At 38.9% G+C, this 24110-nt stretch overlaps 2 protein-coding genes and 1 non-coding gene across 7 annotated transcripts in view; 1 reads left to right on the top strand and 2 right to left on the bottom strand.

Annotated features, from left to right (window-relative positions):
* LOC149819505 (serine/threonine protein phosphatase 2A regulatory subunit B''beta-like) overlaps positions 1-1501 on the bottom strand; it is a 29359-nt gene extending 27858 nt beyond the window's left edge. For all 5 annotated transcript variants that reach the window (XM_089986430.1, XM_089986433.1, XM_089986431.1 and 2 more), the window contains exon 1: positions 902-1501. In XM_089986430.1, the coding sequence (XP_089842556.1) occupies positions 902-1051 (150 nt within the window). In that variant the 5' untranslated portion in view covers positions 1052-1501. The remainder of the gene's footprint in view (positions 1-901) is intronic.
* Positions 1502-7830: 6329 nt separating this feature from the next.
* Positions 7831-8031, bottom strand: LOC149819504 (U2 spliceosomal RNA). The gene has a single exon (XR_016427525.1). It is a non-coding gene; the product is annotated as a U2 spliceosomal RNA (small nuclear RNA).
* Positions 8032-10403: 2372 nt separating this feature from the next.
* LOC149819503 (endoribonuclease) lies at positions 10404-21523 on the top strand. Its single transcript, XM_089985320.1, has 12 exons — positions 10404-10559; positions 10697-10768; positions 10873-10952; positions 11440-11665; positions 11762-11794; positions 15386-15468; positions 15563-15635; positions 17763-18102; positions 18199-18530; positions 18940-19277; positions 19880-20234; positions 20988-21523. Exons 1-12 carry the CDS (start codon positions 10482-10484, stop codon positions 21198-21200), a joined length of 2223 nt encoding a protein of 740 aa, XP_089841446.1. The 5' UTR covers positions 10404-10481; the 3' UTR covers positions 21201-21523.
* The last annotated feature ends 2587 nt before the right edge of the window (positions 21524-24110 follow it).

Here is a 24110-nt window from a genome sequence, read left to right as displayed (position 1 = left end):
CAGCTCAGCTCAGACAGGCTCAATAAGTAATAATGAATAGATTTTAGATATAATTTATAACACATACTATAGTGTACAATAAATAGTTGAAAGAGTTTTGTGAGCTTGGCTCAATAAGTTTAAAGTTCAAATCATATTTCGATCAACTTCGAAACAATGTTTTCCTTTTTAATGAGCCAGCTCGTACTCAGCTTGCTTAACTTCAACTTGTATGAGCTTGCGCTTGGCTCCACTTGTTACAAAAATAAGCCAAGGTCGAACGCTCCAAGTTCGGTTCGTTCGGCTTGTTTATCAGCCCTACTCATCACAAAAGACAGAGTTAAGACTTTGTCTTCAAAGCCATTTAGGATGGTTTAAGAGAATAAGGCTGTTTAGGAGCTATTCACACACAGGGGTGTTGGTTGCCCCACTATTTTCCACCACAATGAAAGCAGCAGGCGTCTACTTGCTTTGCGATATGGACGGACACAAAGAAATAGGCAGTGGAATGCAAAAGAGCAAACGAGGCGAGATTTTCGTAACCAAGCATATGCATAGCACCAAGTAGGGAACATAAAAAAATGCATAAGAAGCAGATTGAAGAAAGAAAATCGTGCTTTCGAGACTAGCATTTCTGTAATAGGAAATAATATATTCTGACTCAAGATTAGCATTGTTTTGTTATTTTCACACCCATTTTGTGCCCACATTCGAGAGAAGGATTTGATGAAAGAACATGCTTATAATATCTTTGTTTCACCGGCAGAATATCGTCCTCCATAAACCATCATTTACGGTATGCTAAACTCGGAAAACCCTAAAACGACACTAGCCTGCGCCAAAAAGCTCTCGGAGCAACCACGAATTTAGGCCATAACAAGCAAAAGTTCAGAACGAAAAGAAACTGCGCCAAGAACCATACCAAGCGACCAGTCTCTGGGATTGACAGGAACTGCGAGAAAAGCTCATCCGCCAAGTAAAGATTCGACTTCAAAGCGATCGTCGACACTTCCGGCAACTGCAGCAAGTCGGGATCGAGCGACGCGACATCCCCCGATATTTCCACTTCCATATCCGATCAAACCACCTTACACTTCCCAGTTGCTCCAAAAACTCTCCACATAAAAAACAAATGGTAACCAAGACGCCCTTTATCTCACGAGCTCCTCTGCAGAATTCAGACAATTTACCGGCGAGCGAAAAAAGAAGAAACCCCCCAAAGAATCCAAAAAATATGCCTAAACGTTCCCTAACCCTAGATCCTTTCTACAGCTCTCCGCAAGAACCATCGGGGACTCCCACGAATCGGGCATCAAAATCGAGCGAGAAAAAAAAAACAAAGAAAAAGATTCGATCGATAGTAGCTGAAAGATGAGAAGGAGATGAATCAGAACCAGAATTAGAGAGAGAGAAAGAGAATCGGAGTACGGAGAGGAATAGAGGAGACGACGGGTTCGATCGATCGATAAAGCGATCGGATTCGAAGGAACGTCTTTTCGCAGGAGGGAGAGAAAAAAAAAAACTCGACGAGAAGAGCAGGCGGCAGTGGCGCTGCAGAGTATATGTATGTGAACAAGGAAATTACTATTTTGGCCTTATTTCCAGACGGACACCTGACCGGAGCCTTTTGGTGTCCCTTGGTCATGGACGACGCTCGACTTTGACTTTTTATTGCCCAGATTGTTCTTCGGGTCGGAGCTTTTCTGCAACCGGGTTTGGAGGGTCCGAAACGCACCACATATCTAGGTGTCAGGATTTTCTCGGCGATAGAATATTTCCTGATAAATTGATACTCTTCCATTTTTTAGAAAATATCGGCAAAACGTTAAGTATGAAAGTATTGTGAGAAAAAATAATCCTGGTATTGTATGATGGTATTTGTTTCATGGGTCCAAATTTTCCTCAGGCTTAGTCAAAGGTTCAAATCTCATGAGCATCACTCCTTGTGCAAGCTTAAGTGTGGCGACTTCTTTGGGGCAAAGGATAAGTCTACATAGTTTTATGTTGTCAGGATAGCGACCCTACTATATTAGGCAAAGCCAGTGCAACTAGGTGTCTGATTTTGACGATGGTTTCTTCATGTAAATAAAAAAAATGACACAAATTCATCAACATGTAGATGTAAGTTCAGCTTGTGAACAATAAGTTTAAGGATTTTCCTTTGGTGAGGGGTGGCATAAACAATCACAGCATTTCGAACAATAAGTTTATTATGATCCTTATTATTACTTTCAAGGAGACACCACTTCCTAGTAACTTGAGCATCATTGGGTCATTCAAGGGGTCAGTGTTGTGAGAGGCCTACCCCTCGGAGGTGAGGCGCACTCTCAAGGTAATGAGGCATTGCTGTGATGCACAAATTGCCCCTCATCACAGTTCCCCGGTTACAAATTCCCCGATGGTGAACTTCATCGTTGGTTGTTCAGTCTTCTCCGACCACCGGACGCGCCCCCCCTCGCTTCCGTACCAGCTGGGCGCGTGGTCCTTCTCCTACTGCCTCCCCTCCCACCGCTTCACTTCCAGTCCAGTTGTGAGAGGCATATGCCTCAGTACCTGAGGCATACGCCTCAGAGGCGAAGCGCAGGCTCAATGCCTCGCTTCGCCTCATCACATTTAACAACCTTGCAAGGGGTACTTATCCATTAATTTCATTTATAAAATCATGGATAGTTATAGGACAGAGTTTGAGACCTTATCATTTTTTTTTAAGTCAATGCACTATTAAGCATACTGCAACACCTCCGCTTCGAGAATTTAAGTCCAATATCCCCTAAGTCCCTTGCTGAAGGAGAGATCCCTTAGATCCAAATAATCAAGCTCACTCAACTATTCCAAAAACATCTCATAAGGTTGGTGCGTGCTTGTTCACATATGATAAGTTAACTCAAGACACAAAAATTGTAAGGCATTTCAAAAAACATGTCATTTTTGCTATAATATGATTTTCTATTTTTTAAATTAAATAATATAATTTCTTTTGATAAACAAGGCAGTTTATGTTTGACTCATTTAATTGTTGCTTGCCATGAGCTAGATCTTGGCTCGCTCGCTACAACCATGTACCAAACTCGAATACCTTATGTTTGGTTCATTCGACTCATTTACGAGCTTAGGTTCAGAATGATAACTAGTTTATAGATTGATGGTCAATAGTAACGTATTCACCACACCTAAGTCAAAAGTAAGTGATCTTGTTTTTGGTTTTTATTATGGTATCTCAAATATGTTGTCTCAACTCTAGTAGGAGCAGTTAGTGCACGTCACCTTGTGTTTAGGGGCGTTGCTGGTTCAAAACCCAAATATATAGTTGTATAACTGGTAGGGGTCTGCCTAACCCCAGCTTGCCTTTAAAAAAAAAAAAAATCTAAACTTAAGAAAGTTCTTCCCTTACGCGGTTTACCTGCATGTGACGGCAACTCATAACCAAGATCATGATAATAATGATATGGTCACTGGAGTTCCTAAACTTGGTCATGATCTGCATCAGCGCCCATGCACATGAATCCAAAATTGGAAAACGACTCTTGAGGTGTAGCAGGCGTGGTACCACGGAGTAGTCAAAGACACTAAGGACTTGTGTTGCATAGTGGATAATGTACATTATGATTACCTTAATTTCGTGGGCCTACCAAATGTGTAAGTGAGAGGAGTCATGATATACACACGGCCTTATATATCTTGGATGAGTTGGGTCATACCCAAGGCTGGTAAATGAGCCAAGCTCGGGCTGATTGGGCTTGTCTCGTTAAGAGTGCACTCTAGCTCAGGCTTGGCTCATGAGCACGTCAGAGCCGAGTGGAGCCCAAGCTTGTTATGAGCTGAGCTGTGGGAGCCGATCACAAGCTGGCTTATTTAAAAAAAAATAGGTATTATTTAAAGCTTGATAATATATAATAAATCTATAATACATGTAAAATATAACTTAATATAATATGTAAAACGAACCTATACGAGCTGAGCTGTGCTCAGCTTGCAAAAGTCCATACCTGGCTCATTTTCCTAAACAATTTGGCCGGTAGTTCAGTTTGCCTAACCGAGCTGCTTGTTCCATTTCCCATCCCTAGTCATATACAGATCTGACTCTGACCAGACCCATATTGTCGGATCCAGTCACAATTTCAGTCAGACCTTAAGCAAATATGATCGAGTCTGTTCAGATCCATGTCAGAATTGGATAAGCATATCAGGTGGGTTTGGGTTCGAATCAGGTATAATCACTCATTTTATTTCTTCACTTTTTTTTTTATGTTTACATGCAGAAACCGCCCCCAAGATCAGAGACCTAGCCGCATTGGCTCTGGCTGTCGTACTTACGATAACTGTCCTGGCAGCGTAAAACTCCGTGGGCTTACCCCTTGCCACTAGGGAGTCGCCACTCTTCGGCTTGGGCAAGGGATGACACCCATGGGATTTGAACCTGCCTAGCAGCCTAGTCAAACCCCTTTGTGGCCTCATTTCTTCACTTGAAACTGAATAAATTTTACTTGTTTTTTGTGCAGTACTAAGAGAACCATATCTTGAGTGGATCCAAAACTTCATTGTGAGACCAAGTCAGATCTAGGTTTGAAACCAAAGCTGCTGTTTAAAAATGAGATCCGATGTTGAATCAAACCAAACCTGACCCTGTATCCGACTGGTTTGTGTCCTTAACCATCAAACTACACAACCGACTATCCGGTGCTCAGTGCAAGTAGGTCAGATATCATACTGGCTGGATCATGGCTTAGTCAAGTCTAATATGAACTGGATTCAATGTAGTAGAGTTGAATCCTGATCCAATTCTTATACAATGGTACTGGATCCCCAAAAAGTAAAGAGAACTGGAAACGTGGTTTTTCACATGTGCAAACAAATAGAATTTTAGTTGGATTTGAATACAAATTCAACAAAAGCATACTGATCCAATTTGAAATCTAAATCCAGAAAAGTCCAATAACATAAGTCTGAATCCAAATTGACACCACGCTTTGGATTCTGTTTTAAGATCTATTTTTTGAAATCGATGTGCCAGACTTGAATTGTATCAGTTCAAATATGATTCATTTGCACCACTAATAGTGTCAAGTGGGCCTATGGATTGCAATGTTAATCACAATCAAACAACTCAAACCAACAAACAAATCCAATCCTTAGAGATTCGGGTCTCAAGATCGCCGTGATTTGAGATACGTGGATCTTAAATCTAAGTTATGGATCTGGCCTCGGACTACGAATCCATGAATATTTAGAGTCATTCGAACACCTCATGGAAAAGTTCAACCTGTTAGGAACCAAAAAAAAAAAAGAAGAGAGACTTTCATATGAGCGTTGCACTCATGCAACCATACCTCTTCAAGATGTTGGTGGTGCTATCGGAGTTCTAAAAGCAAACGCTCTATCTTCCAACTTTTTATTATAAATTAGTGAATATAAAAGAAGTGGAGGCTGATGCAATATGTTTTGGATATTGGATGGCCCACATCGAGATGTATCTAATCATATGATTACAACCTTGATTATGTTTAAAGAGTTGAGATCCAAAGGTCCACATCGTCAACTCATCCAAGGTTCTTTCAGCTCATATGAAGGTGCATATGCACAATTGTTTCGAGCTTGATGGGTGGATAGCAGTAGGTCAACTGGTAGGACTACCTGTAAAATTGGGTAAGTCTAGACCCATATGTATCGGAATAAGAGGTGCTGGTACCTGGTGTAGACCCAGATCTGACTTGATCTACCCATTAGAAAAACGATACCCCCCCCCCCCCCGGTCCAATAAGGATTAGCTGATTTATACCCGGTAAGATAATAATTTTGAGTAGTTTACATTGAAATTTTGTGGATCTTAGTTGGAATTTGGGTTGGTCCAGAGTTTGGTATGAAATTTCATAAACCACACTCGGCTCCATATGCTAGTTGAATATGATGGCCTGACCCGGATAATCAATTGAACCCCTTCTCTTGTTACCAAACCATGACCTTACTGGATCCAGTATGGGTTGGATCAGCTCGGGCTCATGGATTCTTTAACCCTTTGGTCCTTGTCTCACATGGGAGGCTATATCAAACTTTTTAATAAAACAAATCACTACCTATTGTCATAGTAAGATTCTCAAGGCTCAGAGCTTATTCTACAAACTTAGATGATCATCTCTGCAAATGTGGTATGGCAAAATTCAAAATGGTCAACATGTAAAAGAAAATAAAAAGGTTTATTTAGACGTCTGCATTTAAAAAAATGGAAATCAGATTACATGATATGTCAAATCATGAACATTTGTGTTTCAACTTCGTGACCATCCATTCAAGCGATTAACGGCAGCCAGCAGGGGCGCTGATGATGAGATCAGTGAGCCATGAGTGTGAGTCCCACTTATTTGCACCTAGGGGTGGTCAACCGGCGGGTCAGCCCAGTGAGCCAAGCTAACCCGGCCTGCCATGTGCCGAGTTTGGGTCAAAGTTTTAGGCTCGGGCCCGTTAGCTACTGGGCCGAAACCCTGCCCGTTATATATGTGGGCCGGGTCTCGGTTGGCTTGACGAGCCTGAGCTATTTATTATTTTTTAATAATATAAAAATTAATAATTACATAATAACTTGATAATTATTATTATTTACCTAATTAGTTGCATTAATTTTATGAAAATTAGAAAAATAATTAGTTAGGTACATGAGAACTTGTTAATTATTTATTATTTACCTAATTAGTTGCACTAATTAGTTGGGTTTGGGCAGGGCTGCTTCACATTGGCTTATTGGGCCAAAGGGCCAGGTCATAGGCTGCTCTTAAAACCCAAGCTCGTGCCCGTTAAGAACTGGGCCAAAGCCTAGACGGTCCGGGTTACACTTAAAGCCTTGGGGACAAAGCTCTAAACAAGCCCGGGCCGGCCCGATGCCCACCACTATTTGCACCATGGCTAATTCTTGTTGGCGAGCCAAGCCAAGTTTGAGCTCATAATGAACCTGAGTTAAACGAGCCCTGGTCATACCAAACTTGGTTACGCTGGGAGAGGGAGATATTTATCCTCCTAATTATCCTAATTGGGTCAGAAAAACATGATTTCTGGTATCCGCTTTTAGTTTAAATGGAATTTGGTGATATTTTATAGTTTATTTAGCAAAAAAACATACATAGATTAGGAGTTTTTTGTGCCTAGATGGGTGTTTAGAAAGAAACAAAGAATCAATAGCAATATTTGAGCAAAACTTTGTTAAAGAAAATTTCTTTGTTGGATAAATTTCATCCAAGGCATTTTTTTTTACTAAACAAGCAATGATCAGTGCATCTCCAGGTTTATTAGATTAAGCAAAAAGTGCCTGCAACTATGAAGTTTTGAACCCATTAGAAAGGTTAGTCTGAAACCAACCAGTTTTGGCCCCTACCTGCAGGTTTAAGCAGTAAAACTCCATACCTTGTAGAGACGGATTGAATAAAAAACATCTAAAAGCAATGTTTACAAATATTGAGAAAAAACTATCTTAAAAATGTTGCCATATATTTTCAACCATATATAACGTTCAAGATATCAGAAATTTAAGAAAAATTGTGTTTTTTTTTTTTTGCTTTCTAAATATCATGATCTTATTGCCATGTTTATATTTTTATCGGTCTTTTCTAGCTTTACATATAATTTTTTTTTACTTTTCCCTAAATTTTTTAAAAATCATTTTAACCATTTAAAACGTTCAAAGTATTAAAATTTTATGAAAAAATCGTGATGCTTTTTGTTTTCATATTTACCATTACTTCATGGTAATAAAAGTGAGTTTATATACCACAGCAATCAACGATGGAAAAAAAAAACAAATGGCCGTCATAAAATACTATTTACAAATTAGGGCACAAACAAATACAAAAATTTAAATTAGGGTTTGGAAGAGGCGCCAGGCCCTTGCAGAAGGGAAACGCATGGGCGACGCTCTAGGGGATCCGGTAGCAGGCATTAAACTGAAAGGAACTGAAATTAAACAAGAAATTAATTTAGTATCAGTGATCACATGGACCACGTATCAGACATTAAACTGAAAGGAACAGATACGATACTCGATCTTAGCCGAAAGGCCGAAAAAAGTAGGATTTAAAAAGAACCCTTCCTCCTTTTTTTATAGGCCCCGCATCCCCCACCACTTCACTTTACTCTTCGATGTGGGACTAAATATTTAGAAAGACAATAGTCTATCTTGCAACCCGTCTGGCACCAACATCATCTAAGGATTATAAAACCGTTCGACTCGGATCGGGTATAGTGGGACTTAGGTGAATTGGAGTCGGAGTTGGACTCCGTAGTGGGGGTGTGCTCAGATCCAGCACCATTGGTAGCTTGACGTTGCTAGTCCAGGCAATCAAATAAAGACCAGATCATGGTTGATCCAAAATCTTAATTTGAATTCCAAATCAAGCCCCTAGTTTAGATCGAGATCTATCAAGTTCGGATGAATTACAGTTGTACCTGGATCCAAGTTTTATATGGTGATATTGGATTTAAAAAAAAAAGTTTGGAAACAAACTAGACATTCGGATCTTATAAGATCCATACAAGAGAGCTAAGCAGTTGGATTCAGATCAAAGTTCCGACCAGATTTGATCCATTTGCACCCTTGTCAAGTAGATTCTAGTTTGCCACTCAAATTCTCTTGCCAAACAAAAGAATGTGAATGCATGTGATTTAGCTCTATAGGTCAGCCAGGCGATCTTGTGAAAATTGCGCCTGGAAAAAGTGAATCATATGAATCGCTTTCTGGCTTTGCAAACATGCCCTCTCGTGGATATTCGAGTGTACAAAACAAAGATCCACGTCTAGTTTTTTGCTGGGCAGGGTCAGGGCTCAGTATCCTAGCCTAGGTAGGCCAGGTTGGGTCGGGACAGCATGGCCCAGGTCCATTTTAGATTGGGTTGACGGGACATCCTATTAATGGGCCAGGCCTAAGCTCAGTCGGGGGTTCAAAATACAGGCCTTCTATTGGCACCAGCCCACGGCCGTCAATGGCTGGTAAGCCAACCCGGTCCAGACCATAGTGACAAACGTTAAAAACTGCAAAATCTCTCGAGAAATTCAATTTTTTTCATAAATCTCACATTTTTTCGGCAAAATCTTGGCAATAAAAAAATATTTAAAATTAGTTTTTTATATGGAAATATTAATAATAAATATTTAAAAGTAAAAATACATGGTTTTTTTACTATAAATGTCTATTTAAAACGTAAATATCGTGTTTAAATCAGAGCTGTCTTGGATGCCGTCCATGCATGTAGTGAACGGCAGCCAAAACACACCATGTTTGTTTTGTTGTAGCTGTTTGTTTTTTCACTAGGGATGTCAACGGGTCGGATTCTGATGGAAAAAACATAAAACAGAATTGGATCCGCCCTAATGGGAATCGGAGTGTGATACTAACAGTTAAAAAAACTAAAACTGGACTGACTAGCTAAGAATTCCGATGAAAAGCATTTTCTTTATGGGAATGAAACAAACAAAACCATAACTCTGTTGCATGCCGAGAATCCCACTACGGCAATGCAAACATGGGCTTCCTTTTCTCGCAGAAAGAGAGCCCTGTTTTCAACATTGACCACCTCCTTTTTTTTTTGAAAGGTGAGCTAGGGTTACGCAGACCCCACCAGTTATTATTCAACGTACCACTGCGTTTTGAACCTGCAACTTCCCACCACAAGAAGACGTGCACTGACAACTCCTACCAACTAAGCACCTCTTTCCTCAAGGGCAGACAACAAGAATTTAAAAAAAAGTGCTTGAACAGGTAGGACAGCACATTCTATCTTGTTCAGGGAGGAGACGGGACAGAACACGTTATTCTGTTCTCCGTTGTCTACTATTCAAACTCCCCTCTTAAAAGAGAAGGGGCACGTTCCTACTTTTTTTTTTTTAGTTAGGTCCTGTTAGGGCTTTCAAAAACCCATACTTTCAAGTAAATTTTGTTTGATATGGACCATTTATCATTTTTTACTCAATAAACAACATGTAATTGATTAAGATTTTTTATGCTCACATGTTTTTTTTAAAGAATTGAAAAAACCAACGATTAATATTATATTAAAATTTAATGATAAAATATTAAATTTTGTACATTACATGAAACTAAAAAAGCTTGTTTTTTAGTAAACAAACAAAGCAAAAAATACCTGACTTTTAGAGGGCCCTAATGAAACCTAGTAAAAAAGGAGTAGGTATCTATATAAAAATTAAAAAATACAAATATCGTAAAGGGATACGACGCGGCCAGTACCCGGCCCGACTGAACCCTTTTTTTTGTTTTGAAGGGCAAGCTGGGGTTAGGCAGACCCCCACCAGGTATTTCAACGTACCACTGGGGTTTGAACCTGCAACGTCCCACCACAAGGAGACGTGCACTGATAGCTCCTACCAACCACACGGAGCCCCCGTCGGTGGGCCCGACTGAACCCGAGTCCTTTACCTTCAACCCTTTCTGTGAGGGCTCTGAAAAAAGTCTCCTTTGAGCTATTCCAAAACTAGGGTTTTGCACAAACTCCGCTCTCGAAGAAACCATGGACGTCGTCGCTCTCGTCAGTGGAGGCAAGGACAGTTGCTACGCCATGCTCAGATGCCTCGACTACGGCCACAAGGTTCAGCCTTCCTCTTTGTCTTCTCTTCTCCTTCCTTCCCCTTCTCTCTTTCCTGGTTCCCCATGCCGTTCCTTATGGGCTTCTTCTTCTTGTTTCGCTTCTAAACCCGAAAATGTTCGTTTGCTTTGCTGTGGAAGATCGTCGCATTGGCGAACTTGATGCCTACGGACGATGCCGTAGATGAGTTGGATAGCTACATGTATCAGACAGTGAGTTATTCGTCTCTTCTCTTTTGGGCCTTTAGCTTCGATTTCGATTTCGTCGACCTAGTGATTGTTTTGCTTGTGTTGTTGTTCGCGCGGACTTGATCCAGGTTGGGCACCAGATTGTGGTTAGCTATGCCGCGTGCATGGGCGTCCCCTTGTTCAGAAGGCGCATACAAGGCTCTACAAGGCAAGCCCCCTTAAGCCCTATGTGTTTAGGTTCGCGATTTTGTGTTCGAACGAAATCGTCATTGTTTTGAAGAGTAATGGCGGTCGTTACCGCGGATCCAGTAACGCCCAATTTTGAGTTTATCTTCCTTTAGAACTACACGCACTTGTTCTTTGTCTTCTTCTTCCGTGCTTTCTTTTGGGATGCAAACTGGATTGAGTATTTGAGTTAGATGGGATCTTATGTTATTTTTCCCCTTCTCATTATGCTCGGCAGTTTGGGGTTCTTGTAGGCAAAATGAAACACTTCCTCTTGCATTTTGCAAAGGGGTTAATCTACGATACATGTCAAGCTTGTTAATCCTGTACTTGGATTCGCTGGAGACTCAAATTTGTAATGTAGCAAGTCATTTTCCATTCCATGTAAATGTCATAATGTCGTTCGATTTTGTGTGGATAATCAATCCTATGTGAATCCTCAACTTACTGTTTCTGTTTGGTAAATATAGGCATCATCATCTAAGATATACGAACACTCCGGGTGATGAAGTTGAAGATATGTTTATTTTGTTAAGTGAAGTGAAACGCCAAATTCCTTCTGTTGTAGCTGTATCATCTGGTGCGATCGCATCTGACTATCAAAGGCTGCGAGTGGAGAATGTGTGCTCAAGGTTAGGGCTAGTTTCTTTGGCATATTTATGGAAACAAGACCAATCTCTACTCCTCCAAGAAATGGTAAACTTTGTTAGTTTTATTCTATCAAGTTTTATCTGGTTAGAAAATGTGTTTGGCCCATGTAATAGCTTTAATTTCTCATCAAACTTTTTGTAGATATCGAAGGGAATTGTGGCTGTCCTCATAAAGGTACACTTTTCCTGTATATGTACTTCATCAACACGTTCCTTTTCCTTTCTCTTTTTTTGCTATTAACAACTGTTGTTCAGATAATATGTTGTTAATGCATGACATGCGATCATAGTGGTGCCATTGCATTATTTCAGAGATTGAGTTGCATAGTTCTTAGATCAATTCCCCTTAGGCTGTTTGAGTAATGTCAAAGTCTTCTTCTTTGTCTTGCGATCTGGCTTATTATTGTAGAGTATCATGAGACTACACTCCCATGCTGGTTTAGTGATAGTGTCTTCTAAGATATATGAGAGCTAGGAAGAAAAGCTAGTTTCAGGGAGTGTAATATGAATGGTGGTGCGTCATGATTTATGACCTTAATCTGAAAAAGGAGGAAAAAAGGGAGCGCATGTTTACTGGCTTGACGGGTTGGGATGGAGGAGATGCTGAAATTTAACAGGGCAAAATATTTAACAGGGCAAAATGACACATTTGGACAAATTTTGGCTAGTAACTTGTGAGCAAGTGGAAGAGAACATACACAGTCATGATTATTGCCAATTTTCTTATATTGTCCCTATATTTTTTTGAGGTAATTAGAAATATTATGAAAAGTTTATTTTCAATGTGACAGAAATATTGAGACAATATTTTTGCATTTTTAAAATTTAAATAAAGTTTTTAATGGATTATGTTTATGCTATTGATGCTTTGCCACTTTTCTTTCAATGTTGTGGTAAAAATATGATAAAAAGTACTTTTCTTTTATGAGTAATCGTTTTCACATAGGTGTATAAATAAAAGGAAAATATTGCATGTGGCGGCTCTGTAGCGATTGTCTGAACCTACTGTATAGACAAGCCTGATAAAGCATAAGATGCCATAAGAATGAATAAAATGGTCCCTGAAAAGGGTACACGGATTGTTATAAAAAATCACATGTGGTTCCTGAAAAGGGCTATGGGTTTGGACCCTACTAAGCACTTAGGCCAAGAGATTGCACACATGCAACAGTGTTTGCATGAATTAAACAAGTATGCTGTAGTGATCAACAACAAACAACAACAACAACTACGCCTTCATCCCAAAACAATTGGGGTCAGCGATATGAACCAAAAAAGAAATTCATTTTGGGTCTTCCACATGAATCCTTTTCCTCCAATCATTTCTATCCAACGCCATGTCCTCGGTGAGGTTCAAAGCATTCATATCCTTTCCTATCATCTCCATCCAAGTCTTCCTAGGCCTACCCCGACCTCTTTTAACTAATATATTTTCCCATTTCTCCAACCTTCTAACTGGAGCATCATTAGGCCTTCGCCGAATATGTCCAAACCACCGTAAACGATTCTCTCGCATCTTATTTTCAATGGGTGCAACACCTACCTTCTTACGTATCTCTTCGTTCCGAATCTTATCTTTTATTGTATTTCCACACATCCATCTAAGCATCCGCATCTCAGCTACACTCATTTTTTGAATATGATGTCTCTTGGCAGCCCAACATTCCGTACCATATAGTAAAGCGGGTCTAATAGTCGTCCTATAAAACTTTCCCTTCAACCGCAATGGCATTCTACGATCGCACAGCACTCCAGTAGCACTTTTCCATTTCATCCACCCAACCTTTATCCTATGATTTACATCTCCATCAATTTCTCCATACTTTTGAATGATGGATCCCAAATATTTGAAATAATCATTCACCGGTATATCTTGCTCACCAAGTTTCACTACACTCCCATCACTACTTCGTTGCTTACTAAACCGACATTCCATATATTCAGTCTTACTCTTTCTCAACTTAAAACCTCTAGCTTCCAATGTCTGTCTCCATAATTCTAACTTAGCATTAACCCCAGCTCTAGACTCATCAATCAAAACAATATCATCAGCAAACAACATACACCACGGTACATTTTCTTGAATTGATCTCGTAAGCTCATCCATCACTATCGCAAATAGGAAAGGGCTTAAACCAGATCCTTGATGTAACCCAACCGTTATCGGAAAATTGGTTGTCACCCCTCCACAAGTGCGGACATTGGTTACTACTCCTTCATACATATCTTTAATTATACTAATGTACTTGAGAGAAACACCTTTCTTCATCATTGTCCACCAGAGAACGTCCCTAGGTACTCTATCGTATGCCTTCTCTAAATCAATAAAAACCATATGCAAATCTTTGTTCCTCTCTCTATATCTTTCAATAAGTTGTCTAAGAAGATGTATAGCTTCCATAGTTGATCTTCCAGGCATAAAACCAAATTGATTCTCCGATATCATGACAACCTTCCTCAACCTAGACTCAATCACCCTCTCCCAAAGTTTCATAGTATGACTCATGAGTTTTATACCACGATAGTTTGTGCAATCTTGTATATCACCCTTATTCTTATATAAAGGCACCAAAGTACTCTTCCTCCACTCATTAGGCATCTTATTTGTTCGCCAAATCAAGTTAAAAAGATTTGTCAACCATTCTAAACCTTTCTCTCCCAAGCATTTCCAAGCCTCGATAGGTATACCATCTGGGCCAACTGCCCTTCTTGATTTCATTTTCTTCAAAGCCTCTGCAATTTCTTTCTTTTGAATCTTGCGCATGAAGTCACGATTTATCTCATGAAAAGGAATGGAGAAGTCTCCAAGATCTTGAGCATGACTATCATTAAATAGCTTATCAAAATAATCTTTCCATCTCTCCTTAATCTCCTCATCTTTGACTAAAACCCTTTGCGTTTCATCTTTGATACATCTAACCATACCCAAATCCTTCGATTTCCTATCTCTCATCTTTGCAAGCCTATAAATATCCTTCTCGCCTTCTTTGGTATCCAACTTGTCATAAACCTCCTTATATACCTTAGCCCTCGCGTTTCGAACAACTTTTTTAGCTTCCTTCTTTGCTATCATATACTTCTCCAAATTCTCATTATCACGACTCTTACTTAGATTTCTATAACACTCTCTTTTAACCTGAATAGCTAATTTGACATCCTCGTTCCACCATGATGTATCCTTACCTAGTGGTGCACCGCCTTTAGACTCACCCAATACCTCCTTAGCTACTTTTCTCATACCACCCGCTATCTTATTCCACATTGATTCTGAATCCTCCTCGAGACACCAATCAACTTCCTTAACTACCTGCTCTACAAACATTCCTTGTCAAAGTATGTTGTAGTGATCCTATTGCAAATTTCATTACTTCATGACAGTTAATTCCCTGGTTTCACCTGGCTGCTGGCATGATGTAACTGTTTGCAGGTTGTATGGGATAAATGTGTGTGGTGAAGGGGGAGAATATGAAACATTAACTCTTGACTGTCCCTGAAAAGGGTACACGGATTGTTATAAAATGGTCCCTGAAAAGGGCACATTAACTTAATAAAAAAATGAGGATTACAGTGTTAAACTTTAACTTTGGCTGCATATGTTAATTGACTTGATTTTGAATGGTTATGTTAGTCTTGTGCAAGCATAAATAGTCATCTTCCCATTTCCTATGCTGGTTCTTGTTTTACGTGCTATTCTTTAATAAGAGTTATACAGAGTTCAATTGATTTTGGCAACTGAACCCGATGATTCTGACAATTATTTCTGTAGGTTGCAGCTATGGGTTTGGACCCTACTACGCACTTAGGCCAAGAGATTGCACACATGCAACAGTGTTTGCATGAATTAAACAAGTATGCTGTAGTGATCCTATTGCAAATTTCATTACTTCATGACAGTTAATTCCCTGGTTTCACCTGGCTGCTGGCATGATGTAACTGTTTGCAGGTTGTATGGGATAAATGTGTGTGGTGAAGGGGGAGAATATGAAACATTAACTCTTGACTGTCCCCTTTTTAAGGTGAGATCATAGTGGACCATGATATGTTTCTTTACTTTAAACTTCACCTCAGCCTTTTACTTCAGTTTTTGTTGTCAAAGTATTTGTTATATGAGGCAAGCTTTTGATAATGCTTTTTCTTCAATCGTGTATGATTTATGGATCAAGTTTCACTTAGTCTGCTAAACTTCAGTTGGTTTCTTTTTGTATCCTAACTTTTCTTTTCAATACTCATTCCTTGAGAAGTGGTTGATGGTAGTGATGCATAGAAGCTCAAAATCTCTCATATACTTGAAAAGATTGCACCCAGTTTAGGTGTCATATTTTACATAAGAGGATTGAACATGCATTATCCATTTCAAAGGTGAGTTTGATAAGCTTAGTTGGTGCCATTTGGAGTTAATCATCTCTCTTCTGTTAGAACTTCTTAGGGAAGAACTTGAATTCCTGATATATATATCCAGAACAAAGTGAAAGGTGGTCTGTAATAAAGATGAAATATATGCAACATCTTGATTCACTCCTGGTTTTATATCAGTATAAGGTACACAAAATTTTCATCAAATGATTTAACGAAAATGAGATGCTAAGCGGGTTCTGTTTGGTGTGGCTAGTATCATGTACTTTTCAACATTTTCCAAATGTAACTGCAAATTTATTTGTTTTTGGAATTTAAATAATACTTCTGTGGGTTATTTGGTGTCTGAATTGCTTGGCTACTTGCTGGTTCCATGTATTTCGTAAAGTTGGTGGGGGTGAATCCCCTATAAATGGTGAGACGTTCCGGTTGATGGCTTTACAACCCTGAAAGGCATGTTTTGTTAACACAGATTTAACTGGACTCTGGATTCTGTTTACAAATCAATCAAATTGCAAAATAGTAAAGGTCTAATGTGCCAAGAGGTGTCCCTTGGGTCTGTCACCTTTTTGAGGTTTGTGGCTTGGTGCATTTAAAACATGCTGAGTTTTCGATGTTTCACCATGCCTGTCCTGCTGAACTGCCTACGCATCTTTAGGTGAGAAGGAAGAGGGTGTGACAAGGGACACCTGAAGATACATAATATTGCTATTGATATACAGGCTTGAGATTGTACGATGCAGATAGATTTTCCAGCATATTTTGGAGTCATTCTAGCAAAGCAGCTTAAAATTTTCTTTTTTAATGTTTTGCTAACTTAATAAACATCAGGTCTTCATATGCATTGAATATCAACTCTATCAGACTGGTTTTACTGGCCCCATGGGCCAGAAAAGGGTAAAAAATAGTATCAAGTGTGGAGATGGTGGAACTTTTTGGCTTGGTGGCTGACATGGTGTAAGATGAACAGTAGTATCTTTAGGGAAGAAAATACAGATGTTTTGGCTATATATGCAGAAGCATTCATAGTTATATCCTACTATATGCACAACAGAAATAGGCAGGTTCGGACATTAGTTGGATCGGCACCATCAGAATTGAACCTAGAACATTACTCTTGATGGGTTTGGATCATGGTTGCCAGTCCAGGAAGCAGGAGCGGGAAGCGAAAGCGGGGAAGTCAGGCGCTTTCAAAATTTTAGGAAGTGGGAAGCGTGGGACGACTTATGAGCGAATCAGGAATCGTCTCAGAAATGATCTAGGAAGCGAACCGGAAGCGAGGGGGAAGCGAAAAAGTGAAAAAATAAAATAAAATAAAATAATAAAAATAAAATAAAAAATGAAAAAATGGGGGTAGCGAGGGGGAAGCACACTTCCCATAAAAGGGAAACACACTTCCCAAAAAAAATTGCGCTTCCCAGTGCATTTCGGAAGTGCAACATTTTGCGCTTCCGAAACGCTCTTCGGGGACCACTTACCTGGGCGTTTCTGGTAACTCTGGTTTGGATTGGAGCTGGACTCTTTTACTGATTAAAATCTGTATCAACATGTCATTACTCTTGTATTAGGGTACCTACTAACTACTTGTCAGTTGTCACCTTTTATTTATAATTCTATTGAAAGTTATTTCTTGTCCTCAAAAAATAAAAAACCTTGTGCTTTGATCATGTTAAGGGCTGGTGCACCTTAATCCCGCAGTTCACTTTTTGGCTGTCCCTATTTTAGTTCTTAAATTTTTTCATATAATTTCTCTTCATCTCCATAATATATTTGAATTTTTGGATTTCCAGAACGCAAGGATTGTCCTTGACAAATTCCAAGTTGTAATGCATTCCTCGGATTCCATAGCTCCTGTAGGGATATTACATCCAACGGCTTTCCATTTGGACCCAAAAACCGAATCACATTCTTTCAGTGGCACAACTGAACTGAATGCTCCCTGTTTAAAGCAACTGGATTTTGTTCAAGAGGTGCATGGGAACCTCATAGCTTGCACAAATCAAGTCAAGCCTCAGTGCATTGAACCAAATGCTCAGAGTGTTAAAGGGGTGAGCCTAAACATTTCAGGAACCAGAGGAAGTACATTTTCAATTGGATGTTGGATCCAAAAGTCATCTGGAACTTCAGAAGGTTGTTTATATTATTTTTTTATTCTATATTTTCTTCTTTTTTCAATTGTGTAGTAGTTTCTATAAGCTTTCTGTTTTTAAATTTTCTTATTTGCAGATATGCAAGATGATCTGGCTGCTGTCCTAAAAGCAATTGAGTCACAACTTCATGAAGATGGTTTTAGCTGGATGGATGTTCTTTATATTCACCTCTATCTTGCCGACATGAAACAGTTTGCTGCAGCAAATAAAACATACACCTCATTCATAACAGAAGAAGGTTGCCCTTTGGGTGTTCCATCTCGTAGCACAATTGAGCTTCCTTTGGTGCAAGTTGGTCTAGGTCATGTGTATGTCGAAGTATTAGTGGCAAGAGATCAAGGTAAGCGAGTTCTTCATGTTCAGAGTATATCCTGCTGGGCACCAAGTTGCATTGGACCATACAGCCAGGTGAGGTCTCAGTGCACTTTTCCTTTCCTGGTTTCTGATTAATCCACTGCATGCATCAGGACACTATTTATTTGACAGAAGTTGCAATCACGTTGTACAAGATGAGAACCTTAGTTGGTCACTATCTTGATTCTCTTCTGTATTTTCTTTTCATACCACATAGAGATCTTTGTTATTTGGCAATTTTGGCTCATTACTTGGACACTGTTATGGCCATTATTTGAAAATTTCAATTAATTCTCCCCAGTTATAATGTGTCTTCTTATTTAACTTTTTGTCTTTTTGCTTATTAGTCATTCTGGTCATGGTCAAACTTACTCAGTTTATTTAGACTAGCCATTTTCTTGCATTCTGAACTATAAGTACTATGTACTGCAATCATGCTTTTAACATTTGGTTTCTTGTATAGGCTACTTTGAATAGACAATTACTCCATATGGCTGGGCAGTTGGGACTCGATCCACCTACAATGATGCTTTGTCCTGGGGGTGCCAGCGTAGAGCTGAAACAAGCAGTGAGAAACTGTGAAGCAGTGGCGGACAGCTTCAACTGTGACATAGTTTCATCTGGAATTCTTATTGTGATTTACTGTTCTGAATCTATGACAGCCTCTGAGAAAATCAATATTCAGAAAGAAGAAGAAATATTATTTAAGAGAACAGAAAGTTCTAACCTGCGAAAGAAAGGAAATTCTCAAGCTTCCAGCCCTGTCTTTCTTTATGTCCTTGTGCCCGATCTTCCAAAAGGGTACCACTTCTCTGACTTCAGTAGTTTTTTTTCTTTCTAGTTTACTTAGTTGAGTTCTTTATCGATCGGGTGTGGCCAGATGTGTATGATGAGCTGCACAATTTAAGGTGCAGTTTACTATCTCATCAACTTCTCGTCAGAACTCCTTCATGACAGAATCTTGCATGATTATCTGCAGTGTGCTTAGAATTAAGGGTTCTGGTCTTGCTGCCTGGTTTATCATGTTTGATTGAATATCTAACATTGGGTCTTCTATGAAGCAGCTTTTATATTTAGGGTGAAGTCTTTTTTTTGGGGATAATCTAGGATGAATTGTCTTAGTCAATGTTGGTGTTTGAATATGTTTGACTTTTGCCCTATTTGAAACTTCCCATTCACTGGACCACTACTGTTAGTAAAATATCTCATGCTACGGAAATTGTCTCTCTATCTTTTATTCGTGCAATGTTGTATAACCTTTTTGTTGTAACCTATTAATGTTTTCCTTTTGTCTGTCTAATGCATGTATTCGCTCATCTCTCTCTCTCTCTTGGGGGTTGGGGGGTTGGTTTGATGGTTATTTTTACCTTAGAAGTAATTGTGTGTTGGTTATGTAACTGTAGGGCACTTGTGGAAGTAAAGCCTCTCCTTTATGTTCCAGAAGATGGAGTGATCTCATCACCAACTGATATTTTGAGACAATATGATGCAAGAATGTTGGACTTTTGGGGCTTTGGACATATGAAGTGGCATGATTCCTGCTGCCAGAAGTACATTATTTGTGAAAAGATTTGTATGTGCGTTGTATCTGTTACTGATGAATATGCAGCAAAGTTATGTTCAGAAATAGATGGGAGTCTCTCCAATTCCCCTCAGCATTTTAGATTAGAAAAGTGCTTGAAAAGAATAGCAAGGTTCTGCCTTTATCTTCTCGATAAAATATTGCTTGAGTATGACTTCTCTTGGGAAGAAGTGAAAGTAAGTTTGCCAGCCTAATGCCATTTCTTTTCATAATTTTTATGATGGTCAATTTCTTTGACTATTATAAGCTGTGGCTTTTGATTTTCTTTTGAAACGTATTTACAAAATTGCTGCAGCTGTCATCAGAAGGTGATGTGAATTTGAGCTGTTTTGACCAATTAATGTTACCCCCACCAGTCAGTCTGGGTTATGTATAGGGTTGCTGTAGCATGGCACATGCTGTAGTCGGTCATGCCACTTGACTTCTGTTAACCTAAGGTTCAGGCTAGGGGTGTATTATGTTCACATATGATTGGTTGCAAGTCTTCAACCTTTGGGTTTTCAGACAGTTCAATCAATTTGTTTTTATGACTTGATTGCTCATGTCTCTGGCACAGTTTTGGACCTGTCATGCATAAAGTCATGCTGCTCAACTCAACAAATATGTGATCCAACTGATTCATGCCATGGTCCTGGCTTAAGATTTCTGCTAGCTCCTTTTCTTAAAATTTGGGGGACCTGGAGTTCCATGATCAAATACATTTCCATTGCGCTCATGATGTTTCTTGAAATCACAAGCATCACTGATGCTTAACCGGCTAGTAACTTTGCTCGTGGTCTGCTGTTCTTTTGAACCCTTTACATCAAAGTTATCATTTTGTCTGGCCTTAACATGTTCAATAATCTATTTGATTCGGTCATTTAGTGCTCCTGAATTCGTTTTGCCAACTATTATGAACTGAAAAAATGACTTCTGTGCTGTTATTCCAGAATTTGAGGGTCTACTTCAACACAGGCTTCTGTGGGGATGCGAATAACCTGGGCACCTTGTTTGCCGACTCATTCAAGGAATTTGCTGCTTTAACAGAAAGGGCAGGAACAGGTCAAGTGCCAATGTTTAATATTATTCCTGTACTAGGCGCTGGGAGGACAACAGCTATGGTGGACTTGATAACTTGTGAGTTACTTTCTTCTAAACTTTAGTTCCATCTGTGGAAGAACAGTGATCAGAAGTTCAAATAAGAGGCAAATTTCTTGTTTGCCAGATCATGTCATTGTTATCTGTTGTATCATTTCCTCTCGTTTATTTCTTCTACACTTAAAATGTATGTTCTTCAATGTGGAAGAACAGCAATCACAAGTTCAAATAAGAGGCAAATTTCTTGTTTGCCAGATCATATCATTGTTATCAGCTTAACTTTAGTTGTATCATTTCCTCTCCTTGTTTTCATACTCTTTAAATTTCTGTTCTTCAGTGTGGAAGAACAGTAATCACAATTCAAGTGAGACCAATTTCTTGTTTGCCAGATCTTGTCATTTTTTTTTAACTCTCTCTCTCTCTCTCTCTCACACACACACACACACACACACACACACACACACACACACACACACACACACACACACACCGATAGCTGTAGCACTTCAGTGTTCATTTGTTTGCTTGAAGTTTTGTATGAAGCAGCGTTTACTAGAAAATTATTATATATGAAATTATCAAATTGGTTGCTACAGGCAGTGCTCAGCTATTTAGAATTTGATACAAAATGTGTTTAAATCGCAAATTACATACAATCTTGGATCCTGCAGTCCCCACTCCCCATGCAACTTCTTTCTCTGATAAAAACACATAAAGGTGTTTTCTGGACGTGGAGGGGCCTGACTGTCTGGCCAACAATGTGTAAAGCATAATTAAAAATCTTGTTCGCGGAGTACATATTGGAGTGGAAAAATCTCGTGATATTTTGAAAGGTCTAATTTTTTCAAGAAAACCTCTGGAAAATAGTTGTATATGTAAAAGGTATGGATAAAAAATATATTTAAAAACATGGATAACAATAAAACTCTTCGAAGTGTTACTACCGTGATAGAAATTTGTTATTTTCAAAAGTCAATATTTATAGTACTTTTAAAATATCCTCAGTATTAAAAATATGAAAATAATGATAAAAGCCCTTCGAAGTGTTTATCTTGTTAATATCGTGATAGAAATATGTTATTTTCAAAACCGATAGTTATAATATTTTTGAAATATCAGCTGTATTTCTAACATTGATGTAAACCACCTTATTTTGTGTCGGCCGTTATTTTTTATACTTGGATAATTCAGGATTTTGTAATGGGTCACAGACTCGTAATTTCGCTGAGAACTGGTATCCAGAATGTACCTTTCTTTTCTTTTTAGCCTATTTTTACCCCAACGATTTTAGCCTATTTGTTGTTGTGACCAATATGGGCAATTGACGACGCCTACAATTCATTCGTAACTTGAGAATTGGCCTGTACATAATGAATTACAAGCCAGTCAAGGGGTCTATCTTTCCAAGAGAGAAATTGCCCATCAACAATATTACAGCAAAGCAATTAACTGACAATGACGGGTTCCTAGCTGCAAACGTGCAGTTGTATGACAGACGACAACTTAGTGAAGCTGTTCGGATCTGGAACAGCTAAATACAAGTGGGGAGTCGGACCTGGGCAGATCTGGAACAGCAAAAAATTGTTAAACTTTTGTTTGGGATCCGACCCATTTGCATCCCTATTCGAGACTACCACAGGCCTTGAGAAGCATTCATCCATAAAATTAGGGCTGGTAAACAAGCTGACAGAAAAGAGGGTGTTCAAATTTGGTTCTTTTATTCGGTAGGGCTGAGCGGAGCTTGAGCGCATGAAGAGCATGAGCTAAACGAGCCAACATATTTACAAAATAAAAATCTTCAATTAGCTTACAAAGAGTTAGAGCTAAACGAGCCAAATAAGAGCCAGCTCATTTACAAAAAAATATATATTTTCAACAAGCTCATTAAGAGCCTGAGCTATACGAGCTTAAGCCAGTTCATTTACAAAAAAATATTTTTTTTTAAGAGTTGAAAATGATGGAATTTGGACCCTAAACCTATTAAGCCAAGCTTGAACTGGCTTATTTGCAAAATAAATACTTGTAAGCAACATGATTTAAACTCTAAACTTATTGCTTGCATGTCAAACACCTCCACCATCTACACTCTATGATATAAAATGTATATCAAATATATTTATTATTAAATAATGAGCTTATATGAGCTGAGTCAATCAGAACATTATTGGTGTTTGGTTTGCCAAGCCTATTTCACGAGTTCTAATGAGCACTTTACAAGCCAAACATGAACTGGGCCACAAGCCATCATCTCGATTCTCAGCCCTACATAAAATCTGCTGGTGGTTCCTCAAGAACAAGCAAATTGGAGATGGGGCATGAAGATAATTGCTAAGAATGGTGTACAACACCCTAGGTTTCCGGAAGTGCTCCGGTGGCTGTTGAATTTCTCAACGGCTAGGCAACGCTATGCTCTTGGCTGATGCTGATTTCACAAGTTTTATTTTTTAATTATTATCAAGCTGGGGGAAAGGGTCCCCTCCCTCAGCTTTCAGCAAAAGAGTGATGATTGCCTTTATACACTTCCAATCAGGAGGTTTGTCCTTCCACTGTACATGAATTACATTCAGGGGAATGCAATAAAAAACTTACAAAGCACAATGTCTGGAAACCTTCTAAAAAATGAACATCTAAACAAAAGCAATTTGATCGTGTCACATGATGTCAGCAATTCTGCACATACAATGAATCCATCAGCACTATGCAGATGAAATCTTTGATCATTAGGCTCTATCGAAACACAGGCTACTAACATTTTTAACGGACTAACATGGTTAACTTTTTTTTCATGCTATCTATGATGTTTATTTACTTGAGATTTTATGCTATGATGTTTAGATTTACATATTGAGTATTTATATGATTGTTATAAAGCATGTTATGATATTCAAGATATCTGTTTGATTAATTATTATTATGCGTATTATGTGGATCAACTCGTAAGAGTTTTGACTCCGATTTCATGGGTGCAAAAGTAT

This window comes from Nuphar pumila, chromosome 13 (assembly GCF_984573655.1).
Source record: "Nuphar pumila chromosome 13, dmNupPumi1.hap1.1, whole genome shotgun sequence".
Lineage (NCBI taxonomy): Eukaryota > Viridiplantae > Streptophyta > Magnoliopsida > Nymphaeales > Nymphaeaceae > Nuphar > Nuphar pumila.
Note: the sequence above shows the minus strand (reverse complement) of the source record. Positions and strands in the feature narration are given on the sequence as shown.

Bases quoted from the DNA above. Each gene is read 5' to 3' on its own strand.
- LOC149819503 (XM_089985320.1), top strand. From the start codon at position 10,482: ATGGACGTCGTCGCTCTCGTCAGTGGAGGCAAGGACAGTTGCTACGCC. The intron at 11,795-15,385 runs GTACACTTTTCC...TTATTTCTGTAG, and splicing joins TTGTGGCTGTCCTCATAAAG to GTTGCAGCTATGGGTTTGGA. The intron at 18,103-18,198 runs GTTGTTTATATT...TCTTATTTGCAG, and splicing joins GTCATCTGGAACTTCAGAAG to ATATGCAAGATGATCTGGCT.